This window comes from Penicillium crustosum (genome assembly GCF_028827405.1).
Source record: "Penicillium crustosum strain IBT 35664 chromosome Unknown utg000004l_segment0_segment0, whole genome shotgun sequence".
In the NCBI taxonomy this organism is placed as follows: domain Eukaryota; kingdom Fungi; phylum Ascomycota; class Eurotiomycetes; order Eurotiales; family Aspergillaceae; genus Penicillium; species Penicillium crustosum.
This window is the reverse complement of record NW_026623125.1, coordinates 1,643,564-1,669,617: the sequence shown is the minus strand read 5'-3', so window position 1 is coordinate 1,669,617 and position 26,054 is coordinate 1,643,564. Positions and strand designations below refer to the sequence as shown.

General features: G+C 42.5%; 4 protein-coding genes across 4 annotated transcripts; 1 reads left to right on the top strand and 3 right to left on the bottom strand.

Moving 5' to 3' along the window:
- Positions 1–17,095: 17,095 nt before the first annotated feature.
- Positions 17,096–19,252, bottom strand: N7487_009690 (uncharacterized protein; the record flags this gene model as incomplete). Its single annotated transcript, XM_056877420.1, has 5 exons — positions 17,096–17,241; positions 17,296–17,566; positions 17,625–18,163; positions 18,227–19,107; positions 19,248–19,252. The coding sequence occupies 5 exons, from the start codon at positions 19,250–19,252 to the stop codon at positions 17,096–17,098; spliced, it is 1,842 nt and encodes a 613-aa protein (XP_056726000.1).
- A 788-nt stretch (positions 19,253–20,040) lies between these two features.
- On the bottom strand, positions 20,041–21,164 carry N7487_009689 (uncharacterized protein; the record flags this gene model as incomplete). Its single annotated transcript, XM_056877419.1, has 4 exons — positions 20,041–20,253; positions 20,313–20,456; positions 20,538–20,744; positions 20,799–21,164. The coding sequence occupies 4 exons, from the start codon at positions 21,162–21,164 to the stop codon at positions 20,041–20,043; spliced, it is 930 nt and encodes a 309-aa protein (XP_056725999.1).
- A 360-nt stretch (positions 21,165–21,524) lies between these two features.
- Positions 21,525–24,706, top strand: N7487_009688 (putative AP-3 complex subunit delta; the record flags this gene model as incomplete). Its single annotated transcript, XM_056877418.1, has 5 exons — positions 21,525–21,699; positions 21,754–21,950; positions 22,004–22,387; positions 22,458–22,686; positions 22,737–24,706. Coding segments are annotated over 5 exons (2,955 nt in total), but the record flags the coding sequence as incomplete, so codon positions are not given.
- A 316-nt stretch (positions 24,707–25,022) lies between these two features.
- On the bottom strand, positions 25,023–25,364 carry N7487_009687 (RAMP4 family protein; the record flags this gene model as incomplete). Its single annotated transcript, XM_056877417.1, has 3 exons — positions 25,023–25,126; positions 25,178–25,307; positions 25,362–25,364. The coding sequence occupies 3 exons, from the start codon at positions 25,362–25,364 to the stop codon at positions 25,023–25,025; spliced, it is 237 nt and encodes a 78-aa protein (XP_056725997.1).
- Between the last annotated feature and the right edge of the window lie 690 nt (positions 25,365–26,054).

Below are 26,054 nucleotides of genomic sequence, written 5' to 3'. Positions count from 1 at the left end.
TACCCTATAATCGCTATAAACGCTTATTAGAATAGTAAGGTCTAGTAGTTAAGAGTAATCGAGAGCTTTATTTTAGTAGGGAGGTAGGAGAGTAGCTTTTACTATTCTATCTAGATAATCGATTAGAGTTAACGCTATATAGTTTTCGGTAAAAGAAGGCTTAAAGGTTATAGTAAAAGCTATACCTCTACTATAAGATCTTAGAATTCTTAGTACCGGAGGATTTAACATAGAAGGCGAGAGTTTATAATAAATTTTACCTAAGCTCTCTTAAATCTTTATAGATTAAAGGCCTTTCGAGTAGATATATAGTTTAACTAAGAATAATATAGAAGTTAGCCTTAGATAGATTATTTATAAGACCCTAGTCTTACCGAAAGTTTAAATAATTATTATATATCCTATTAGGTTAAGTCCTTTTATACGCTAGTTTTATATATACGGCTACTTAAGTACGTAGTTAGGGATTTCAACCTATTTAAGGTTAATAATAGGTATAATAATACCTCTCTATATCTTTAATAGAGTATTATTAGTTTTCTAGTTTAATAATATACTACTTAGTTAAACTAATCCTAAGTAGAAGATATATATCGTACTTCGAAGTTTATTTTATAGAGTAGAGAGTATAAATAAGTACTAGTTATATTCCTCTACTATTTAATAAACTCTATCTTATTCTTTATACTAGAGAACCTAGAACTTTTAATTTTATAGACCGATTCGACGAAGACTAAGTAGAAGAGGTATTAATTTAATTTCGGACTAAACGACTAAGGATAGTAGTACGCTATAAATCGGCTACTAGCTAATCGAATAGTCTAGTATAAGAGGTTTATCTATTAAATTAAGATTATAGAGTAAAGATAGTAGAGATATCCTAATTTATAAGGAGGCAATCTAGGACGAAGGGCTAACCTTAATATAAAGATTATATTAAGATATAATATTCTAATAATTATTATATTGTAGAGGACTAGGGTAAAGAGGGGAGGGACTTAGGAGTATAATAAGGATAGAATAATCTTAACTTACCTCTTAAAAATCTTCTAATTAACGATCGTATCTATCCTCTATACCTTAAATACTCTATAGTAGGCTGAGTAATAACTAGCGCGAAGATAGATTATAAGATAGTAAGACCTTCTATTTATAGCTCCCTAATTAGTTAAGTAAGCTTTAGAATAGTAAGGGTCCTATAGGAGTCCTATTAAGTTAGGGGTATAGTTAGTTTTAAGGGTTAACCCGATCTCCTAGTATTTTAATAGAATTTCTTATATAAAGGCTTCTAAAGCTTATTTTTCTGACTTTAGTTAGAACATTAGTAATAGTATCAAATTATTATACTTCTAGACCTACTATATACTAATACTACTACTATATATATATAATTAAATTACTTAAAAATATAAAGAAAAGATATATAAATAATATAGGTTATAAGGTTAAGGAATTCTACTTAGTTACTAAAAAGGCCTTAAGGCCCGTAGGTAGTACCTACCCGCCTATTTATAGGCGATATCGTAGTCTAGATATTAATTTCTATACTAATAATATAATATTAAGAGTAGTTTTAAAATAAAAGGATGAAATAAAGACCTATAGTATCTAATACTATAAAAAAAAAAAGGATTTATTATATTTTAGTATAATTTTTAATATATATAGAGCTTAGTTAAAACTAGAGAGTATAGTATATATATAAATATATATATCTCTACTAACTAACTATAATACTAAGTTAATAACTTCTTCTTAATCTCCTATACCTAATTTTATATATTTAAGCTTACTTAAATATAATATTTAAATATATAGCTGAGATATTTATCTTCTATTTTTAATAGTATACTATATAAAAAAGTTAGATTGCTACAAACTTAAAGTGAGAATATTGATATACCTGTAAAAAACAGTATTTTATCTGCTGAGTTAGCATTTTTATGCAACTAAAATAGGAAATGCTTAGCAAAAATATATATACCATAGGACCACTATGGTAATGGGACCAAAATTTTTCTAGTCCCATGGGAGTTGGCAAGGTCTAAATTTAACTGTAAAGAAAATAGAAATCAGAAGCTACAAGATAGAAAGTGAAAAATATAAGAATAATCAAAAATACAAACCAAATCTTTATAATTAATGTAACTGCTAAGAATTAGGTGTTTGTCCTGTTTATAGACCCGAAACAAGTCTGCGGGTGACCTGTACCAATTCCCTGGCCCTCCGAGTTCTACCCGCGAGTCCTAGGTAAGGACTCGAAACCCGCATTTTGCGGGTTGAGGGTCGGGTCGGTTCTGAGTCCATGCGGGTGAGGACGAGGTCTATAAGAAACTAATATTTAGTTAATTAATTCGGATAAAGGCCTTAAGAAATTAGGCTTAGTTAACGATAGTCTTTCTAGTATACCTAGTTTTATTATTTATAATATTAGTTATTTCCGGAACTATATTACTACTACTTTTAAGTTTACTATTAAATTTACCGCTAGCGACTATATAAAAGTTAAGAAAAGCGAGTACTAAGGTTATAAAATATATCTAAAATAATACTATAATTTCTCCGAATGTATAAGATAATCTTTTTTAGATTTTAGCGGGTAAGCTCGCTCTTATTAAGGTTAGTACTTAATTCGCGGAGGATAATATACGGATTCTACGGCGGAAAAGGTAGTTAAATACTACTATAATAAAGTATAGGCTTCCGGAATTACGCTCTCGCCTAGTTAAAGACTGTAAAAAGTATATTTCCGACTATACCGACTGAGAAAGACTATAAATATTTAATCAGTCGAAGAAAGTATAGCGGGACGCCGCTATTTTAAAAGCAATTAAGGACAGCGATATTAAGGATATAGGTAAAATTTAGGAGGATCCCGATACAGAAATAGCCCTAGAATAGATAGATAATCTTTATTATATTGATACTACTAGGGATGTTATTTAAATTTAATGAATTAGATAGATAGGTTAGAAAAGTTATTATTGCGCCCGGGAACTCCGACACCGCCTGGTGGCCGCGTTCGACGACCCGATTAGGTTTATAAAATAGTTACGATTTCTACTTAACGTATTTTATCAGTAAGCTGCGCACACTATCGAGCTACGTACCCTACCTAAAACGCGTTAACTAATTTACCCCCTTCTTCTTCAACTACCTACTATACCACTAATTCGTACTTAATCTTCTCAAATTTTAACAGAGAGAGAGGGTAGGATCTTATTAGTAGACCTCATTAAAAACATTTAGAGGGCCGGCATCTCTTGCCCTCGCCCGACCCTCCGCCCTCTGAGGGCCGCTCGAGGGCGGCCCTCATCGGCCCGCATAAATAGCCTCTTGTAATTGCTGTAATATGACCTTCTACGCATCGTATAGAGATCAAAATTAGACTATGCATTCAAGTAAGCTTTATGAGTATAATACTAAATTTTGAACTAGATATAGTCTATAAAAATCGAGAAATCGCGTAAAAACATAGAACTTATATCTTAATATTAGATATATATTTTTGAGATATACGGTAGTACTACCACTTTCTAAGCAAAACTCTGTAATTTATAAACTATCTAAATAACGCGTTCTATAATATATTTAAAAGTAATTTATAAATTTAACTATTAATATAATCTATCTATTAAAAGAAAATTAAATATTACGTATATGAAAGGTCTATAAATAGTGTTTATACATAGCGTAATTAAAAAAGTCATATTTTTTGCCTGTTTGTCTTGTTTGTCGGCCCTCGAAATATTTGGAGGGCCGCTTGGTGAGGGCGGAAAAAAGACCCGCCCGACCCGCGGGCGGTTATGAGGTCTACTTATTAGCTATATAGGCTGCTAAGAGGTAAGAAATTAGCGCTGTTCGCGAAGCAACGCGCTATTTTAATATACCCGAATCAACCCTTCGAACGCGCCTTTATAGGACTACCTTTCGCGCTGAAATACGCGCTAATAACTATAAATTGACTGGAACTAAGGAGGAATCTCTTAAAAAATAGATTCTCTCTATAGATCTACGTAGAGCAGCTCCTCGGCCCTCTATAGTACGAGAAATAGCGGATCTTCTACTTTAAAAGTGTAAAACTATCCCGGTTCTTTCGGTCGGCTAAAATTAGGTTACGAAATTCGTAAAACGACGTCCTCTTCTTTCCTATCGATTCTCGAAACGTTATAACTATAAGCGTACGAAATATAAAGACCCTAAAATTATTAGAAAGTAGTTTAATTTAGAATCGACCCTAACGATATCTATAACTTTAATAAGACCGGTTTTATAACCTAAAAATCGTAAATAGGTAACTATAATTAAATATACGAATACTTCTAGGTAGGTCCTTCCTCTATATATAATTTTTTAAAGATAAAATCTATATTAAATTATAGTTTAATAGCATTCTAAGGGATTAGCGCTTCGAAGTTAGTCCTAATAGTTAAACCTTTAATAAAATTAGACTTTAGTAGCTTAAGAAGCTCTTTATTCTTAGTACTTTATATATAAAGAGGATATACCGGCTTTTAATACTTAATAGCTACGGAAGTTATTTAGTATTTTAATTTAACAAAATTTATAAGTAAAATAAGGTAATACTAATCTATATACCTACGTATTTATCTTATCTTTTATAACCTCTAGATATTAGTTATTTTACGGTATTAAAACGTATATATAGTTAGATAGTCAAAACTAAGATATAGAATAGGATTACTTATATTAATAAACTTAACTTCCTCAAAGTATACCCTCTCGTACGAATTAAAACTTTTAAATCGGAGATAATAAAAATTAGCTTCGGGGTAGCTAGTTTAGTCATTTTTAAACCGGAGAGAGTAATCTATCTCAAAGCTTAATATTTAGCTTCGAACCCTAACCCCTCTAGCTAGCCCGGGTAGTGAATTAAGCCGGAATTTTACTCTAAGAACCCCCTTTATAGAGAAAGATCTACGTCGTTAGGCTTTATCAATTAAAGCTTTACTTCGTATAGGATCTTGAAGCCTACTTAGCCTATTAGATCGTACTTTAAACTAGGCTTCCGCAGAACCCAACCGGACCCGGACCCAACCCGGACCCAACCCAAACCCGGGTTGGGTCCGGGTCCAAAATCTCAACCCAGCGCTGGGTTCTGGGTTACTACCCTCAACCCGGACCCATACTGGGGCCCCAATTGGGTTACAAATAAGACAAATATACCAAGGAATCCTCACTGCATAATTTATACAATCTCTTATTGTAATTTTGGGTATTTCTCTTACATCTTATCTATATCAAGAGTATGTAGATTTAGGGTAGGAAGATAATATTTTAGCTAACTAGTGATACTGGAAATTATCATCATCTCGCTGTTTACGCTTCCGTCCTGATAATCGGAGCTGCGTACCATTATCCGGTAGCTTAGGCTCAATCATATCATCTTCAATATCCTCTATCGCCTTATTCTCCTTATCCCCTTTATCTAGCTCTTCAGTATCACTAATTGGGTCTACTTCAACCCCATCGGGTCTCTCATCTAGTCTTCCGCACGACCCAGTAAAACCCAGACCCAACCCAGCCCGACCCAGACCCATTACTGGGTCGAAGGGTTCGACCCAGTAATGGGTCTGGGTCGGGCTGGGTAACCCAGTACTGGGTCTGGGGCCCCAAACTGGGTTATAAACAGTGCAAACACACTTTTATGAAAAATACACAATGTTTGAATGCTGTAATTGTAGTATTAACCTTTGTAATATTAGTATCTATTAATTAATATATATATATTTAATAGTAATTTATATCTATGGAAGTTTAGAATTATACAAATTCTAGTTTTGAAGTTGAAAATAAATTACATGGTATATGAAGAAAGTGGTGTACCTTTCTACAGGATATATATATATCTTTATAACAATAAGAAAACCCACCCACTTTTTAAATTCTATTCTAATATTTTTAAGTAATATATAGATATAATAGGTATATATATAAGCTTATAATATAAAATCTCTATTAACTTTAGTATAGTAAGTTATATTAGGTGTATTGGATATTACAAAGACATAAATTAATGCAAAAATTAAGTATAAATTATGCACAAACTAGGTCGAACTGGGCCTAAACTGGGTTTTCTGGGGCCCCAGTCACTGGGTCTGGGTTGGTCCTGGGTAGACTGCGACAACGCCCGTTTTTGTGGAGACATTTTTAGCGTCGCCAAGACATATGCGGGCACTCTTGGCACGGTGGGTACTGCCAAGAACTAGTTATGTACATAAAATCGCCGAATAGGGTAATTTTTGCATTATTTTTGCATAAGGATGGGCGATGGGCGTCGAATTTCAAAAGGCCCACGGGCCGTGGACACTTTCTAGTGCCCATGGACGGGCGATGTCGCAGTCTAGTCCTGGGTTACAAGGTTTCGACCCAGACCCAGACTGGGTTAGGTTCTGGGTCGAGACCTTCGACCCAAACTGGGTCGTGCGGAAGTCTACTCTCATCCTTCTCTTCCTTCGCCACTTCAATTTCGTCTTGTGTAAAAAACTCTTCAAGTCGCTTAGCCTCTTGCTCCTCAAGATCGAATCTTGAAGTACAAAGGAACATCATAAGCTCTTGGATTGTTTCGGACTTCATTCTTCCCCGGCGGTAATGACAGATATCTCGAGCGGTATTAAATAGTCGTTCAACACCAGCGCCTATTGCTGGTATTGAGAGAATATCCCTTATAAGAGCTGCAATAGCTGGAAAGCGGTATTGATTCTCTCTCTAGAAACTAAGAGGCGCAATTTCAATTAGACTGCGACAACGCCCGTTTTTGTGGAGACATTTTTAGCGTCGCCAAGACATATGCGGGCACTCTTGGCACGGTGGGTACTGCCAAGAACTAGTTATGTACATAAAATCGCCGAATAGGGTAATTTTTGCATTATTTTTGCATAAGGATGGGCGATGGGCGTCGAATTTCAAAAGGCCCACGGGCCGTGGACACTTTCTAGTGCCCATGGACGGGCGATGTCGCAGTCTAATTTCAATCGTATCTATTAACTAGTTAGTAAAATATTAATATTATTTAGGTTTAATATACTACTATCGAGATATTGTGTTATCTTATCTATGACTCCCGACAGCTATCTTCTATTACTATTCAATATCTTATTAAGCTTCGAACTTAGTCGAGGTTGATTATAAGAAGGTTGCGAGTCTTATATATAAGAAAGCCGATCTTAATATAGTACGAGAGTTTTTTAGAATGCCTAGCGATATTTATCGCGCTACTCTTAATCCTAGTTATTAGTTTAAAAGAATTAAAACTTATTTATAGATATAAGTATAGTATATATCGTAAAGATATACCCTTAGATATAATCAGTCTAAGAGTAATATTTGTTAAGCTTTAGTCGACTAGCTTCGAGCGTATTAAGTATCTATTTCTTCTATAGAATACGCTTCCGTCTAAGCTGCTTTATTGACTGTTTAAGATACTTAAAAAGCCGGTTATATATCTTAAAAGTATAATATATAGTAATATCCCGAGTCTTTAAGAGTTATAGAGTATAATCAAAGAATAGCTCTATAATATAAAGAAGATAGTTAATTTGACGCTACTCTTCGGTATCTAGTAGTAGATTAAGACGAGTATACTCTTTATAAAAAGGGCTAAAAATAGACCGTAGTCTCTTCGCGCGGCGAAGTATTAGGAATATTGAATTCTACCGGGTCTTTATATCTGTTACCAGCCAGTTCTTAAACAAAAGAGTGCATTTCAACGAGAATATTAAGTACAGGGAGTAAAAGGAAAGAAGAAGAAAGGAAACCTGCCTGGCAGGACCTTTGTGGGTCCTGGTCCTGTCTCCTCATACAAACCATGCAAACATCTACAAGTAGACTGCGACAACGCCCGTTTTTGTGGAGACATTTTTAGCGTCGCCAAGACATATGCGGGCACTCTTGGCACGGTGGGTACTGCCAAGAACTAGTTATGTACATAAAATCGCCGAATAGGGTAATTTTTGCATTATTTTTGCATAAGGATGGGCGATGGGCGTCGAATTTCAAAAGGCCCACGGGCCGTGGACACTTTCTAGTGCCCATGGACGGGCGATGTCGCAGTCTATCTACAAGTCGGAGACATCTGGCAGAAACCCCCGCAGGCGGCCAGTACTGGCAGAAAGGATAGTGCAGTTCAGTCTCAATCGTCACATAACCCCCGACTAAGAATGCATTCAGTCCCTGAATGCTGGCTTGTTGTCATCAACGTGATCTTCGAGGACTCGGTCTTCTTCATCAGCATCAAGCCATTCCTGTAAACGCATAGGGGGACCGGGCTTTGCAGGGTACTGCGCATGGAACTCCTGTATTTTCCTTGGTGCATGTTTCATGTCGCCGGCAGGATACCATTGTAAATCGAGGTCATGTCCCACCCATTGTACTCTGTATTGTAACTTCCTGTAGTGCGATCTGACGTCTAGAATCTTTTCGACTTCCCATTCGTCTGTCTCTCCGACCTGTATTGGTGGAGACGGATCTATGTGTTGTCCCTCCAGAGGCTCTGTCGTCGCTGCCTTCCGCAACTTGCTTGGATGGAAGATAGGGTGCACTCGAATCGCTTCCGGAAGATCTATCTTGTAGGAGTTGCCTACCTTCTCGATAATCTTGTATGGTCCACTCGCTAGGTGGGAAAGCTTCCTGCTAGGTCGATCTTGTAACCAGTCCTTGGTTGTAACGAATACCGAATCACCAATTCCGAAATCCTCTTCTCGACGATGCTTATTCGCTTGACGAATCTGCAATTGCTGCGACTTCGCGATTTGCTCCTTTGTCTGAGTCCAGATGTCCTGTAACTCGGAGAGCATTTGCACCGCATCTTGCTCGTTTGGAGTCACCGTCTCCTGATCTTTCCAGTCGAACGTCATCGAAGGTTCGTATCCTCTTTCTACAAAGAAAGGTGACTTCTTTGTTGTATCCTGAGGGAGGATCGAGGCAGCGAAATCAACCATCGGTAAGATCTCCGACCAGTTGTCCTGGTTCTGCTCGACATACGGTCGTAATCTCTGTGCCATATATTGATTTGCGATCTCACTCTGTCCATCCGTCTGGGGGTGGTAAGCCGTTGACAGTTTTCTCTTGATTCCAAGGATCCTACAGAATTCAGTCCAGAATTCGGAGATAAACTGACCTCCACGGTCGGAGACAATTGTCTCTGGAATTCCCGTGATTCGGATGACATGGTCAATGAATAAACGAGCCATCTGCTTGGCCTTTGTTTCCTTTTGACAAGGGATCGATATCGGTCTTTTGCTCAAACGGTCCACGACCACAAAAACTGCGTCGTACCCGTGGCGGTCCTTCGGGAACGAACGGAAATCCATAGAGAGATGCTGCCAAGGTCGCTCCGGAATCGGCAGAGGTCGTAACAATCCAGGTACTCGATCTCTCCAGGCCTTTGTACGCTTACAGATCAGGCAGTTGTCAATGTATCGTTTTACGTCAGTTACCCATCCATGCCAGTGATATCTTGTCGAAACCAGCTTCTTCATCTTTTCTATTCCTGGATGGGCCGTCAAAGGTTGCCGGTGTATCTCATCAAGCAGTCGAGCACGGAGATCCCCGTCGTCTGGTACTTCGAGCCGTCCTTCATAAAGGAGCAATCCGTCCTGTATTGTCCATCGAGAACCACCCCCTTCCTGTGCTTTTTGACGGAATTCGTCTAACTCCAAACTCTGACGATTGGCTTGCTTTATCCGTTCAACGATCCCTACCATCTCTGCCTCTTCAGAGTGAATAGGAGCCAAATGGGTTGGGTAAACTCCTTCCTCAAGACAGTCTTTCGGAAGCATCACAAACTGTCGTCCGTTGTCCACACAAGGAGACTCTTTTCGTGATAGAACATCAGCAACAATATTCTTCTTCCCGGGACGGTATTTGATCACGAAACGGAACTGAGATAGGAACTCATTCCATCTCGCCTGTCGTTGGTTCATTTGTCGGGTTGTCATAAAGTACTCAAGTGACTGATGGTCAGTGAGAATCTCGAAACGATCCTTCTGGAATAGACCTTCGAGTTCAGGTCTCCATTCCTGTAAAGCGCGAACGATCGCGAGGAGCTCTTTATCGCGTACTTCGTAGTTCAATTCTGCGGGTTGCATTGTCTTCGAATAGAACGCTACCGGGTGCCAAAAATCTTCCTTCTCGTAGTATTGAGAGAGTACTGCTCCCAGAACTCCGTCGGATGCATCTGTCTCAACCCGGGTCCGTCGAACTGGATCATAGTGCCGGAGGATTGGTGCACTGACTAGCTTCTTCTTTAGAGTCTGGAATGCCTTCTCACAATTCTCTGACCACTCGAACGGGACGTCTTGTCTTGTTAACCGATGTAATGACTTTGAAATTGCACTGTATCCTTGAATAAATCGTCGGTAGAAATTGCAGAATCCTAGGAATGACTGCACTCCTTTCACTGTAGTCGGTACTGTCCACGACTGGACCACACGAATCTTCTCTGGATCAACGGCTATACCATCAGTGCTCACAATGAATCCGAGGAACTTAGTCCTCTTCACAGAGAATTCAGATTTTGATAACGCAACTTGTAACCCTGCTTTTTGTAGACGACAGAGTACCTCTCTGACCTGTCGCTGGTGATCTTCAACGTTTTCACTGTAGATCAAGATGTCATCTACAAAGGCAACCGCGTATTCGTCCAGGCATTCTCGAAGAACGTCATTCATGAATCTTTGAAAGGTTGCGGGTCCGTTCGTCAATCCGAATGGTGTCACTTTGTACTTGAAGGATCCATATCTTGTACGGAATGTAGTGAGGTCCTCTGCCCCTGGTGTCAAACGAATTCGGTGGAAGCCTTGCTGGATATCAAGCTTCGTATAGATCTTGGCCTTACTCGTTCGTTGTAGTACCTCATCGATTAGTGGTAGAGGGTAACAGTCTTTCTTTGTGATTGCGTTCAGCCTCCGGAAATCAACACAGAATCGAAGTCCCCCATTAGGTTTTCTTGCCATCAAGATCGGGGATGCATATGGAGCTGAACTTGGAACGATGAATCCTTTTTCAAGATTGTCGAGGATGTATTTCTTCGCTGCTTTCAACTCTTCAAGTGACAGCTTGTAGAGAGGACAATATCCGGGTTGCGCTTCTGCCTCAAGAATGATATCATGATCCACACCAGGTCTATGGGGTGGTAACTCGTCGGATTTTTTCTTCGAAAAGACTTCTACTAGGTCATGGTATTCTTTCGGGAGAGTCATCAAGATCTGATCAATTTCGGGGTCCCGAGTCTGCACGCTCTTCACATCGATGATATGGTCAATCTCATAGAGCGAAGTTGCAAAGGTTTCGACTTCTCTGCTAACCCTTCCTTTCTCGTGGAGTCTGTTAAAACCGACACCTCCAATAGCACTAATATCGATCGACGGTAATTTCTCTTGTCGTTGAGTCTTCGAGACCGCTATCTTGCTTTCGTCGTTCAGATTGCGGCTCATCTTCCGTTGTTCTTCGATCTGCCAATATCCGTACTGCCGTTCTCGTGTGTGTCTGTAATTGTCCTTTGTTTTCGATTCTTCTCGACCGAAAAGACGGTCTCGTCGATCAACATCAGCTTGATGATCAGGATTTGGCTTCGGTTTCTGGAGAATAGCAGTGGGCGTTGGTACTGCCATCTTGCTTGACACATCGTCGAAGAGCGTCTTCTCATCTGGCCAGATCATCCGATACCGACGACAGTCTAGCAAGACGTCATGATCTGCAAACCATTTCCTTCCAAGAATCATATCGTATTTTCCGAGATCCGCGATCAGCATCGGAACTTGCTGCTGCACTCTGCCATCCACGCACATCGTGAGGAAAGTGGCATGCGTGATCGGCTTGCTAAGTTTTCCGTCAAATCCTCGAACAGGACACTCTTGTCCTATGCTTTCTGCTTTCAATCCAAATCGTTTACCGAGGAGCACACTTAATCCTCGATTCAAGAACACGTATCCATCTGCTCCAGTATCACCAAGCGCTGAAATAGAGAAAGAGCGTCCATTGTGCATCAGTCTAGTATTGAAAACTAAACTATCTCTAGGACCGCCTATCAACTTGTGTAAATCCAGCGAGTACAGTGATACCTTCTGTCCACCTAGGCAGGAGACTTGACCTAGGCATCGGCTTTTCCCTGGTTGTCATCTTCATCGTCGTCAAGTTCAACAATACGGGGAGAAGGGTGGGCTGCAGCAACAGTGCCAGCTGGCTTCTTCTTTAGACATTCGCGAGTGATATGTCCTTGCTCCTTGCAGTTGAAGCATCGACCTTCTTTCATTAAGGTGTCTCGCTCAGAGTTCGAGAGTCTTCCGGGGTTGGAGCTTTCTTCGCGTTTCACGCGGGGAGTGTATGTCGACTTCGTAGTTGTTCCTGTACCACTGCCGGTAACAGCAGTAGATCGTGCACGGGAAGTAGTCTTTGCCTCTTGCTGGAGACTGATCTCATGAGACATACTCTGGCAGGTCTTGGAGAAAGATTCGAACGTCACGGTATCCTGGTTGACTGCCCACATCACCTGGCTTTGCAGCAGGTATGGCAGCTTCGAGTACAAATCACGTTTGCGGTTTTCTTCAATCACAGCAGCCTCTTCAGCGAGCTGCATAAACTCAGCAAGGAAGTCAGTGAAGCTATCCTTTGGCTTCATCATCAGTTTGTGGTAGGCAGTGTAGGCTTCGGCACGTCGGTTCGGGTTCGCAAAAACAGTCCTCAGATGGACGATCATATCTTCGGCGTCCATGTACGGGTTGCTAGAATCAGAACCCATTCGGGGTGCGATGTGCAACTGAGCCTTGCCTTCACAACGACTCTGTACATAGAGCTTGCGATGAACAGGCAACGGGTAGTGGTCAGCGTTTGCCTCAAGCTTCTGTCGCATCACGGTCTCCCAGGTCTCAAATCGGACTTGTTTACCGTCACTAAGCATCGGAGCATCCGGCATCTTTGTAGTCTTCCGACCAGCCTCCATAATCGGTGCGCTGGTACGATTCACGAGCTGGTATGCAAGGCCATCACGAGCTCTGATTGCATGTTCGTAGTGAGCGATCGCTTCGTCACGCTCGATCTTAAGGCTCTCAATCGTATCAGTAGCCTCAACTCTTTCTGCAAGAAGAACTGCGAGCTCGTCTTTAAGTTCCTGGTTCTTCTGTTCCAGCTTCTTGTACTGACGAACAAGTTCATGGAATCGTTCCTTCGACGGGGTATTCTGCAGTCGATCGCGCATGGAGGAAGATCCTTCTCCAGCGTTGTCATTGTCTTCGTCAGATTCTCCAGTCTCAACTGGTCTCATCGGTTCGGTAATCGGGGTCTTCGGTTCGTGAACATCTGTCACATGTTCAGGAGTTTCTTCATCATCAGGCACAGCAGCAACCGGCTGCTTGCCACGGTTCATCGGGTATCGTTTAGTACCAACCATCGTGATTGGTCAGACTAAATTCGGTTCGGGTCGAGTCTTGGCTTGTACGATGCCAAGGAACGGGAAGTGGGGTGAAGCGTGACCGGGACCAATCGCAATGGATGGTCCGTACAGTCGTACTGCTTCGTGAAATTGAGAATGGTACTTAATATTATGTTACCAGCCAGTTCTTAAACAAAAGAGTGCATTTCAACGAGAATATTAAGTACAGGGAGTAAAAGGAAAGAAGAAGAAAGGAAACCTGCCTGGCAGGACCTTTGTGGGTCCTGGTCCTGTCTCCTCATACAAACCATGCAAACATCTACAAGTCGGAGACATCTGGCAGAAACCCCCGCAGGCGGCCAGTACTGGCAGAAAGGATAGTGCAGTTCAGTCTCAATCGTCACAATATCTTAGATTAGGGCAATCTTAACTTTTTAGGGCTAGAGATTGTAAAAACTCTCCCGGCGCTAGAGACTAGTATTTATATATATTATAAGGTAACAAATCTTATTTAGCGTAGAAGAAATCCCTCGCTACTGTTATTATATATTCTGCTAGGCTATTTTAGACTATTAATTAGTCTACTTTGTCTCTATAGTCTCATTTTCTAAAACTGCCTTAATATATCTAAGAAGCTGGTTTAGGCTAAGTTAGATAATATAAGTAAGATAAGGAATTCGAATAATAATAATACTATCCGGTAAAACCTATTAAAGGGATTCTATAAGAGTTTTGTTATTTAATATATTGTCTATTGTTAGCCTAAATACCCTATCTTCGATTCTATATTCTATAAGGGTCTCTATCAGCGTACTACTTAGGTTTATACTAGTATACGCCCTATAAATAGGCTTAAAGTCTAATAGTACCTCTCGATATACCTAGTCGCTATTAATAAAATAGCTAGTAATTGCTATAAACGCCTATAAGAAGGGAGAGGTCTAGCAATTAAGGGTAATAGATATCTTTAAGTAAGATAGAAGTATCTAAAGTATACTTTATTACCGACTCTTAACTATACTTAATAACCGACGACAAATTGTATTAGTAGAGGGGATAAACGGGGTAGATAGAGAGGTATAAGCTATTTAAATTAGGCTCTAAAACGTTAGATACTTGATAAGTTAAAATAGGAGTCGATTAAGAGATAAGAAGGATAAAATCTCTTCCTTCTAGGCCTCTTATAAGAAAGAAGCCTCGGTCGGAGTATTATCCTAAAAAGATTTAGTAAGGAGAATAAAAGATTAAGTTATAATAGAATATATAGCTTTACTAAGGAATCTTATAATCTCTAGCTTTAATCTACCCTTAGCCTTTCGATACCCTACGCTCTTAATATATTTTAATATTATTAATATATTATAATATTGTGCTTTCCGGTCGCCCGTTAGATAAGGATAGATAGTATAAGGATACTTAAGAATCTAGCCGTAATTCTTATATATAACCTTTAGTGCCCTATCGATACTATTTACAACCTAGTTAAACCTACCCTAAATATTAGACTAGTAGTTTAAGTCCTAATAGATCTTATTCTTCCTTCTAAAATCAGTCTATAACTACTAGTCGACCTATTCGGTATAAGTTATTTTATTATAAAGAATAAATACCTTTCTCCGATTAGGACTAATATGTAGAAATAAGGTAGGAGATATAAGGGGAATAATCGGACGAAAGAATTCGGAGTTAATAGAGTCGAGATTGAACGTCTACTAGCTAGTAGATAGTTTAGGGATACTAAGTCGGTTTAAAGGGGTAAGATAACTAAGATTATCTATATCTCTATTATAAATCGAGGATATTAAATTAGATTGCTAGCTCTAGGATATAATAGGCGAAATAAATAAATAATCAATTACGAGGGGTAGACTGCGACATCGCCCGTCCATGGGCACTAGAAAGTGTCCACGGCCCGTGGGCCTTTTGAAATTCGACGCCCATCGCCCATCCTTATGCAAAAATAATGCAAAAATTACCCTATTCGGCGATTTTATGTACATAACTAGTTCTTGGCAGTACCCACCGTGCCAAGAGTGCCCGCATATGTCTTGGCGACGCTAAAAATGTCTCCACAAAAACGGGCGTTGTCGCAGTCTAACGAGGGGAAGAATAAGAGAAGGGATTTACTTACAAAGGGCAGAAGACGTATTACCCTAGCTATAAATAGAGAGCTAAACGATCAAGTCGTCGTTTATCAAAAGTACCTACTTCACTAGTATTTAATTAGTATATATTATAGGTTTAAGTGGGTTAGAGCCAGTATAACCTAGTAAAACCTAGCTAAAACCTAGCTAAACCCAGCTAAACCCAGCTAAACCTAGTAAAACCTAGTAAAACCTAGCAAAACCTAGCAAAACCTAGCAATTATAACGGGTTAATACCGGTACTAAGGCTTAGGCTCTACCCGCGCTTACTACTAGATCCCTTTAGCTAGAGTTTCTAACCGCGGTCAGAAATTAGGAGTATTAGTACTCGGGCTCTACCCGCGCTTACTATAAGATTCCCTCAGCTAGAGTTTCTGACCGCGGTTAGAAAGTATAGTAGAATAAGGCTTTAATCGTATAATTAATTTTCTAACCGCGGTTAGAGATAATAGTAGTCGAAAGGAGATCTCAACGTATAAGGATAGAGTGACTACTTTACACTATATTCAAAATATATTTCTATAACTTCAACCATATCAGTAAACCTAAATTATCAAATACCACTATAACTATAATTATCTTTAATTTTTATTAGTAATAAACTAATATCTGGCCAATATAAAATGATATAAGTGTCTATTTAGTTTAGTTATATAAAGTTGATGTCGAATAAGTGAGTTCATATAGGTTCGATCTAAAACACAAAAAAATACGAAGATTACATATTGATTATTTAGTAACTTTATGAACGCTAAGAGTTTGTTTTTATGTAAAGTTGGGTTTTACTGGGGCCCCATTGGGGGCCCAGCGCTGGGTCCGGGTTGGGTCCGGGTCCGGGTCCGATATCTCGACCCAAACCCGGGTTGTGCGATAGACTATATATTACTAAAAAATATTCCTTTAAGACATTTGGGTATATAACTAGGGTATTTAAAAATATAGGATAAATCTATATAGATTATATATATCACAATATTTTCCTCTTTATCCTATTTAACGACCCCTAGGATCACCCGCGGGTCACTGCCAGGTCTACTCCGTAGGTCTCGTAGACAAATAAGATAAACCCCTACTTCTCGCTTCATACGTCTTAATCTAGTAATTATCGAACCGGTTAGAACCGGTAGAATTTCTAATCGTTACAATTTAGTATTAATTTAACTATCAAGTTATCCATGGATTATAAAAGATTGAAGATATTAGTAATCCACAGGGATTTCGAAATACTCTTCTTATAATAGACCTTTAAGCATAGGTCTCTAGACTCTCTACTTTTATAAAATACAAATAATCGCTAAAAGCTCCTATCTTAGACCTCATAATTTAGCTTTACCAATGATTGCGGGGCGAATCGAAGCAACTTAAATCATAATCCAAAGTTGATGTCATATAACATACTACAGGCATTGATCATATTCGTCATCATTTTCAAAAGCGGTATTAGCAAAGTGATGTTCATGTCTTTCCATTGCCCGGAAGGTCCATGGGTATACAAACGCGACCTGAAACCAATCCCGTCATCATCCCAGACTACGCAGGGTGATCGGCGGAAACCAAATTCTCATGGTGCGGGTGCTGGGGGAGGGGCATCGGCCTTTTTTTCCACTTTAGGACCCCCTTTGCCTCCCCGGCGATTGGTACCACCTAACATCCACATCGCGAAACTTCCGGGGACAGCTGGTCCTCCGGCCTTGGCTTTCTTAGGGCCTAGAGAAAAGGTAAGCGCATGTCTCTGAGAGTGTTTCAAGGCGAGATTCTTACCGTCTGCTTTCTTCTTTGGCTCGGCAGGTGGGTCGGGAGGTTTTACCGGAGCAGGCTCTGGCGCAGGGGGCGGCGGAGGGTCTTCCTTTGGCTTTTCGGGAATTGGCCACATGTGCATCGTGATCGCCCAGTCAGGCTCGATTACAGTTTCCCAAACCTGCGGAAGGATAATGTCGCCATTCGGACCAATAAGATCGTAATGGCCCTCGGCCACATGGGGTCCAATGACTTCAATATGGAGGAAAGCCTGGCGGATGAGCTCTTCCATTCCCTGTAACCCAAGTTAGAATAAGATAACTAGATCAACAGAGCGAGGTGAGTTGACGTACCTGCCAAGTAGCACATAGTTCAAATGGAAAACTGAATTTCCTCCCAACAGCGTCCTTGAATTTGATAGGCTGCTTCTTCTCTGGGGGTGGCGGTGGTGGCGGCGGTTCGGCAGCTTTAGCAGCTGCTTCGGCAGCCGCTGCAGCCGCCTTCGCAGCTGCTTCATTAGCCGCAGCCGTTGCTGCCGCTGCTGCCTCAGAAGCGGCCGCGGCCGTAGCTTTCTCCGCCTCCTCCTTGGCCTTTGCGGCATCCTCCGCCGCCTTCTTTTCCGCATCCGCCCGAGCAAGCGCCGCAGCTTCCAGGGTTATCTTCCTATCATGCGCGGTCTGTGCATCCTGAGCTGCTTTCTCGGCAGCCGCGCGTTCAATAGCCTGCTGCTTGGCAAGCTCCTTCGCCTCGCGGTCCAGAATCAACTTCTCAAGCCTTGCGATTTGCTCGTCCTTGGCCGTGTCAACTGGTGGAGGCGGCGGGGGAGGTGGCGGTGGAGGGGGAGCAGGTTCAGGTTCAGGGGCTGGAGCTGGGGCTGGAGCCGGAGCCGGAGCTGGAGCCGGAGCCGGTTCGGGAGCAGGCGTCGGGGGTGGGGGGATTTAGGTTCGGGTTGCACTGGAGGAGAAGGCACTGGGGGATAGGGTGGCCAATAATGAGGAGGCATCATGCCCGGCATCGGTGCCCCGAAGTAGCTGGGTTGGTCTCGATAGAAACCGGTCTGACCGTAGGCCATCAATTCGTGGGGATATCCAGGGTAAGGGGAGTGGGCACCGTGAGGACCCATCGCGTGCGGCATTGGAGGTTGCATTGGCTGCATTGGCTGCATTGGATTGTGCAGTTGGGGCGGCTGGCGAGGCGCATGCCGTGGATGAAGGTGGGGTTGATCGGGAAGAAACCCCGGTTGAAATTGCGGTGGATATCCATAAGGCGGAGGGGCAGCGTAGGGGTTGGGTTGACCTGGGTGAGGAATTCTCATGAGTTCCGATGTAATTGGGGGAGGATTGTGATGGCCATACGGGCCATGGCCTGGGGGAGGAGGAGGGTAAGCAGGGTAAGATGGACCAGAGGACTGGCTGGGGGGCGTATCCAGGGGCGGGTGGCATAGGTTGTTGCCAATTCCTCCGATCATTTCGACCAAAATTGGGCGGGTACTCGTCGGCGGAATCGGCACTATCGGGAGAATCTGGTGATTGTTGTCTTCGGCCTCGAGGGGCGAACGACTGATGTTCTGGAACCATCCGTCGCGATGTTGGGCGACGGCCCGAAGCGGAGCGTGAACCGTGGGGCGGACGACTGCGGTGCGAAGTTCTTGGTCGGGAGGCTGAATCAGATGGTTTCAATTCATCTGGATATGGCAAATGTGCCCACTCATCATAATCCTGGTACTCATGACTTTCTAATTCAGAAGATGTGGGGACATGAACACCAGACGAGTCCTCGTCGTCGGAGTAAGAGCGATCCGAACCATGGGGGTTTGGATCAATGGAGATACTGAGCCTGTAAAGAGAAAGAGAGAGTAAAGGGTGAGAAAGTTTCTTTAAACGAAGGGGAAGGGGACGAGGGGACAGGGAGAGGGAGAGAGGGAAGGGGAATAAGGGAATATGGGGATAAGGGGGGGAAACAAAACTCAAACATACGTCATAGAGACAATGAGAAAGTGTATATATATTCATATAAAGGGATATATATATATAAATATCACTTGTCCTCTCACTCTTTCGCATGCGCGAAGTGAGGAGGGAATACCCAAGTAGGGTTGGAGAGAGAAGTTGAGGGAAAGAAAATAATGTCACCGGTAAAAATGATCGCGGGGGTTTGTTGGTTTGCGCATGGACAATTTCTCTTCCTTTTTTTTTTTTCTCCCTTTCCTTCTTCTTTTCTTTTGACCTCTTTCAATAGAGTAGAAAATAAAAAGAAGAATAAAAGAACTCAAGATCAAATCCAAAAAAAAGAAATCAAAATATCCCTCTCTTAATATAGAGATATATAGGAAGGATAGGAATCCGAAATGCAGGAGTATACAATGTAGAAAAACAAACAAACAAACCAGACCAGGGTATCTCTATGCAAAGAAAAAGAAGAAAAAATATAAAAGGAACCAAACGATCGAAAGAAAGAAAGAGGCCCTTTTTTAGTTCTCCGAATATAAATATCTTTATTAGGCCCATTGGGCATTTCTTTTGTGTGTGACTTTTTTTTTTTTCTTTTTTTTTGACACATCTGCTGCCCAAACGAAAATGCCCAATAACTTTTATCTTTGGCTATACACCACTTTTCTTTATCCACACTTACTCCATACATTACTCCATACATTCTAATAGAACACTCTAGAATCTTTTATTTTATTTTATTTTTTTAGTTTTTTGATTTGCTTTGATTTGACTTGATTAAATTAGGGAATAGGGTATTCTCGAATCAAAACGCTTAGTTTTAAGCCGCCTGAATATTACTTTGGCGATTTAGTAACTCCTTGGCTGCAATCAGCTCACTTCGACTCGATGCCCAATGTTGGTCATCGATCGACCGTGACTCAACAATTTCGCCCAACTTGAGGAGCGCAAAGGCCTTCAATCGTTCTAGGGTCTTTTTAGGAAGTTGACCTGATACGCCTGCGTAATCATTGTCAAGCATCCGAGTGGAGGCCTACCGGGGGAAACCTGGGTTAGAAAGGAATGAGTCAAGACTATTATGTGCGGACTTACCAAAGTTAACCCATAGAATCCTCGTAGATAGTCGTCACAAAGTTCAATGCTTCGACTGAAGTGTTGCACAGACCTCCCAAGGAGCCGGGATGCGTCCCCGTCGGAGGCGCAGATGTATAGCAGTTCACCGAGGCGAGAATGAATCTTACATTTTGATGTTAGTGACTCGTAATCCCAACATAAAATAGAAATATAGATAATAATAAAAAAAGAGTGATTGCTTACATTCCAAGAGTTAGGAGCGATGAGCAAAGCCTCCTCGAGGCTAAAAATGGCTTGGGAACCCAATCCCTGTGACTGATACAAGTCGGCTAGTTCACACCAGGCTTCGGCATCGGTAGGGATGGCATCGAGGAGTTGAATAAGACCGGAGATTGCCTCAGATGGTCGGTTGAGCGAGCGTAACAACGCCACCCGGCGCTTTAGGATGGGCTGTGTATATGGTTAGTTTTTGCATCCCATACCCGAAGGTTCTGTAATACTGACCACATTCACTGGACTCTGTGACAGCGTGTTGTCGTATTCCTGCAGGCATTTTTCTAGTGCCGACTGATCCTTGGCGGTTGCCTCCTCGTATAGACCTCGGAGCCCCATAATCCTTTCATTAGACGGTCCAAACCGGAGGCTGAGGCGATTCAGGCAGGTATGTGCTGACTGGTCATCCCCCGTCCGAAGACAGGCCAACAGAAGTTGCTCTAATCGTGCATAGTAATCTGCAGTTTCTGAAGAATTGGAAGTAACCCCTGACCCGGATTCCTGGCCAAGGATTGCGGGTGCTTGTTGAGCAAGATGAAGAGCAGAGATCAGATCTGATCCGCTGATCTCACGGATATCAGCGACAGGACCTGCCATAATCAAATGTTCAGAATGATAGTACGGCTTCAATTAGATTAAAAAGAAAAATGAAAAGAAAATGCAATCCGAGAGCAGGGGTGATCCAATTAAAACAGATGTTGAGAGAGAACAGAGTGCACCGGAGCTCAATTGGCCAGAGTCCCGTGATCCGATCTCTTATCGGGGATCCCCCAAACGCCAACTCTCCACCCCGCGGAGCTCGGGTTGCTCGTACTCACTTACGCATCTTTCGTTCTCATCCTAAACTATGGCTCATCTGACAGCCCAATTTATAATGCACCTCCAGTCTTACTAGGGGGCTTCATTATTATCCTTCGCTTTCGACTCGGGCGTGTGACGATTGATAGCTCCGACAACATGTGGGCATACCATGTTTCCTGTCCCAGATTGGCCCACGCTAATCTCTTGTATAGGTTCGAAAAATCACTCTATGACCTTATCAAAGGTCTTCGGGGTCATAAGGGTGGTGAAAATGAATACATCCAGAGTTCCCTGCGCGAATGCAAGGCCGAGATCAAATCACAAGACATGGGTATTAACTCCCACCTATTCACCCGGCAATGGACTTGATGCTGATCTTAAGTAGACAAAAAGGCTACAGCCCTCTTGAAGCTCATCTATCTTGAAATGTTTGGGTATGACATGTCATGGGCATCTTTCCACGTTCTCGAAGTCATGTCATCCGCCAAATACCTCCAGAAAAGAGTTGGGTATCTCGGAGCAGTACAGAGCTTTCGACCAGACACCGAAGTCCTGATGCTGGCAACCAACTTACTGAAGAAGGTTTGTACTTTACATGGCTTCGAATTCCCCGTAGTTGCTAATGCTCTTCATAGGATATCGTCACCTCCAGTATTCCCAACATGTCACTTCCTCTGATTACTTTGCCGCACATTATTACACCTTCCCTAGCAATGTCCTTGCTTCCCGATTTACTCTCCCGACTTTCACACTCAAGCCCCGTGGTGCGCAAGAAAACGATCGTCTGTCTTTATAGGCTTGCCTTGGTGTATCCCGAAGCTCTGAAGTTGGCATGGCCCAAGATAAAAGACCATTTGATGGACGATCAAGAGGATGGCAGTGTCACTACTGCGGCCATCAACGTCGTTTGTGAGCTTGGTTGGCGGCGACCTCATGACTTTCTCCCTCTGGCACCTCGATTCTTTGAGCTTCTGGTTGATAGCGGCAATAATTGGATGGCCATCAAAATTATCAAACTTGTTAGTCCCCCATGGCCCCAAACCCCATGGAACGAATGTCTATCTTCTGAGCACCCTCTGACCTTTCCAGTTTGCAACATTAACCCCGCTGGAGCCAAGGCTGACTCGCAAACTCCTGCGCCCATTGACGAATATTATTCAAACCACATCCGCAATGTCTTTGCTCTATGAGTGTATCAACGGCATCATTCAAGGGGGCATTTTGGACGGCGAAGAGAATCTCCAGGAAAGGGACGAAGTTGCCACTCTTTGTGTTGGGAAATTGCGGGGTATGATAGTTATGGACAGTGACCCCAATCGTGAGTATCCTTCCATCTTTCAACATATGATTGCTGACCATCGAGGCCAGTCAAATATGTCGCACTTCTTGCGTTGAACCGCATTGTTGCCACGCACCCAACGTTGGTTTCCATGCAGCAGGATGTTATTATGGATTGTCTGGATGATGCGGACGTTTCTATCCGATTGCAGGCCTTAGAACTTGCCGTTGGAATGGTAAACAGTGATTCTCTCCAGCTAGTCGTGAACCGTCTACTAGACCAGCTGCAACAAGCGTCTGTCCCTGCGGCCGAACTGGTAGATTCGCCCGAAACCCCCGAAAGTTCCAAAGCCCCAACCTTATGGCCCAACGACTACCAGACTGAGGTCGTTCACCGGATCCTGGACCTCTGCTCTCAAAAGAACTACTCTGAAATTATTGATTTTGAGTGGTATGTCGCTGTGTTAGTACAGCTGGTCGGGCTTCTCCCACCGTCGGAGAGTGAAGATGATTGGGGCCCTCCGAAAGAGCAAGAGGCTATGCCCAATTTGAGGATGAATGCTGCGGTTCGGATAGGAACAGAGATTCGCAATGTTGCTGTGAGGGTGAAAGGTGTGCGCATGGAGGCCACAAGAGCAGCTGAATCTCTCATGTTTGTCGACAACAGATCGACTTTTTTCCCTTCCAGTTCAACTATCGGCGATGGTGTTTTAGGCCCTGTCGCCTGGGTTGTCGGTGAATATGCTGAATATCTGCTATCGCCTAATCGGACACTACTGTCATTGATTGACATCTCTAATGTGTCGCTTCCCTCCAGAACTCTTTCCCTCTTCTTGCAAGCCATTCCAAAAGTGTATATCCAGGTTAGCCAGACCAGCCAACCAGGAGAGCTTTGGAAAAGTGAGATGTCGCTTTTACTTGCTCGAGTCATTGAGTTCCTCGAGGCTTTGGCGGCCCATCCTGATTTGGATGTCCAAGAGCGAGCCATCGAGTTCCTAGAAGTTCTCCGCCTAGCAGCTGAGGCATTGACTTCCGATACACAAGAAATCCCATTTCTTCTCGCCTCGGTCATACCAAACCTATTCACAGGCCTTGAACTCAACCCTGTTGCGACCAGTGCCCAGAGGAAGGTTGTCTTGCCAGATAGCCTTCGCCTAGAGGAGCCCTTTAGCCACGATCTGCCAGGTCTTTTCAGCAACCTGGATAGCCCATCATCACACGAGTCGAAGTCTTGGGAAACGTCAGACTTCTATCATCTTCCTGAACTCTCGTCTCCCAACAAGCAGACTCGTGACCTTGCACCAGTTGATTTGCAGCCCCATGCGTCATATCAAAACTTTACCGGTGCTCCGGTGGAATCCTCTACTGGAGTACAAAGAAGAATGCTCGAGCGTAGGGAACGCTTCAAGGATGACCCCTTCTACATTGCTCCTTCCGGAGAGTCGTCTGGCACGTCTACACCATTCCATGAAGCTCTGAACACATCCAATGGTGAGGTCTTGGACATTGATTCCATCCCCATAGTTGACTTGAAGTTGGGAGATGAACAGCTCAGCCATGTTGATTTCGATCGCCAAAGAAGTCGCCGACCCCCTGTGAGCAAATTGGTTGTTGCTGGCGATGAGACCTTTGAAACGCCAAACTCTTTGACAGACACCTCCAGGCCCAAGGGTGCTAGTGACGACCACCCTGCATATAAGCGCTCTTTACTCCAAGTTGACTCGAGCAGCCTAGGAAATTTGTCCTTGGCAAAAGGACCATCTCCCCCATTTTCTGCAGATGAAGGGGATACAGAAATGGCGCGAGCAATGCAAAAAGTGGAGGAAGTACGGTTGCAGATGCAGCGAGCATCGGAGCGCATCCAACTAGAGGGCACCCCGGCAGAAGGAACCCTAGTCAAGAAAAAGAAGAAGACAAAAAGGCACGTCGCTTCAAACCGAGAAGTTGGCCCAGTGGTTGAAGACCCTACGGAGCCTGCGATGGGGAAGAAAAAGAAGAAAAGAAGAAGACTCCGGAATCAGAAAAGCTATCAGGCGAGAATTGAATATCTTCCAGGCCGGAGTAAATCTTGCAACACGTGTGGTATTTGGCTCAAACAGCAACAGTGAGATACAATCAAATAATACATATTCCATAAGAAAAGAAGAAAAGAAGAAAAGAAAAGCAAAAGAAAAAGAGCTGTGACACGCAAATCATGTTGCTTTTAACATTCATTTGCCCCCAAATCCATCCCTTGTTCCCTGGTCCATTGACCACTCGACGTAAGTGGGATCGGATAGGAGGATGAGGGATGGTCGGTACTGACTCGAAACATATCGGAAGGTTGAAAGCTAGGGTATTGGCGCAGTAGGGGGAATCATTCGCTTCAAATCCATTTTATCCTGTCCGGGTGAACCATGAGACCACGGTGGACCAGAGATCAGGGACAATTCGTAGGAGCTCTAGGAGAAGACCGCCGCAAACAACAAAAGCGAGTAACACTGGGGAAATATTCAGCATGGTTCAATTCAACAACGGAGTTAAATACATACCAACCCAACTCGCTGAAAGGGGTGACTTTGTGTTCTTCTTCGGTTTAATTGTGGTTGGCGCCTTGCCTCTCTTCGCGGCCTCGGTCTTTGCGAAGCGGTCGTTTGCTCGACGTTGCTGTGGTGTTTGTGCCTGGCATGTGTTAATCATCATCCATGGCCAAGCAAGATTACAACCTGTACTTACCATGATGGGTTGTATAGAGGAAAATTTTGAGAAAGACAGATGGATGGGGAAGGAATGATTTGAGATGTGAATATGCCGGCAAAAAAAAGGCCACGTTGTTTTTTGAGGAGACACGTTACTGTTACTATATACAACTTTGTGGGGGAAGACCACCCCTGAAATTCAATGATTTCAATCCATTGGTTGATTGCATTATAGATGAACCGAGTAGATTTGTACATAGATTTTTTGTTTTGTTTTTTTTTTAAAAAAAAAATAAACCTCAATGGGTTCAATATTATACTTTCGTTATCCTGACATCCTTAATTTTCGAAAAAAATGCTGCTGCTACTATAAACAAAGATAGAGATAGAGAAAAGAACTTGGTCTGATCTAATTTAGTCTCTGCCAGAAGGGACATACCCTTCTGTACTCCTTGAGTGACAGTTTTGATAGCTCTTTTGTTGCTACAGGAGAAATATATACTTTGATATCCATGGATACTGAGTATAACTAGTACATACCTATGTACACGGAGTACGGAGTAGTGATATGATGTGATGATCTATACGGGGCAATCCCCAAGGCGGTGTGAAGCCTCGGAGAGCAAGGCGGTCAGTGATGACATCAGTGGTATTAGTCATCTTACTTAGTCATCCTGCGTACCTTTGGTAGTCACCTCCAGGAGCATGTTCCATCCATGGATTCGGTGTC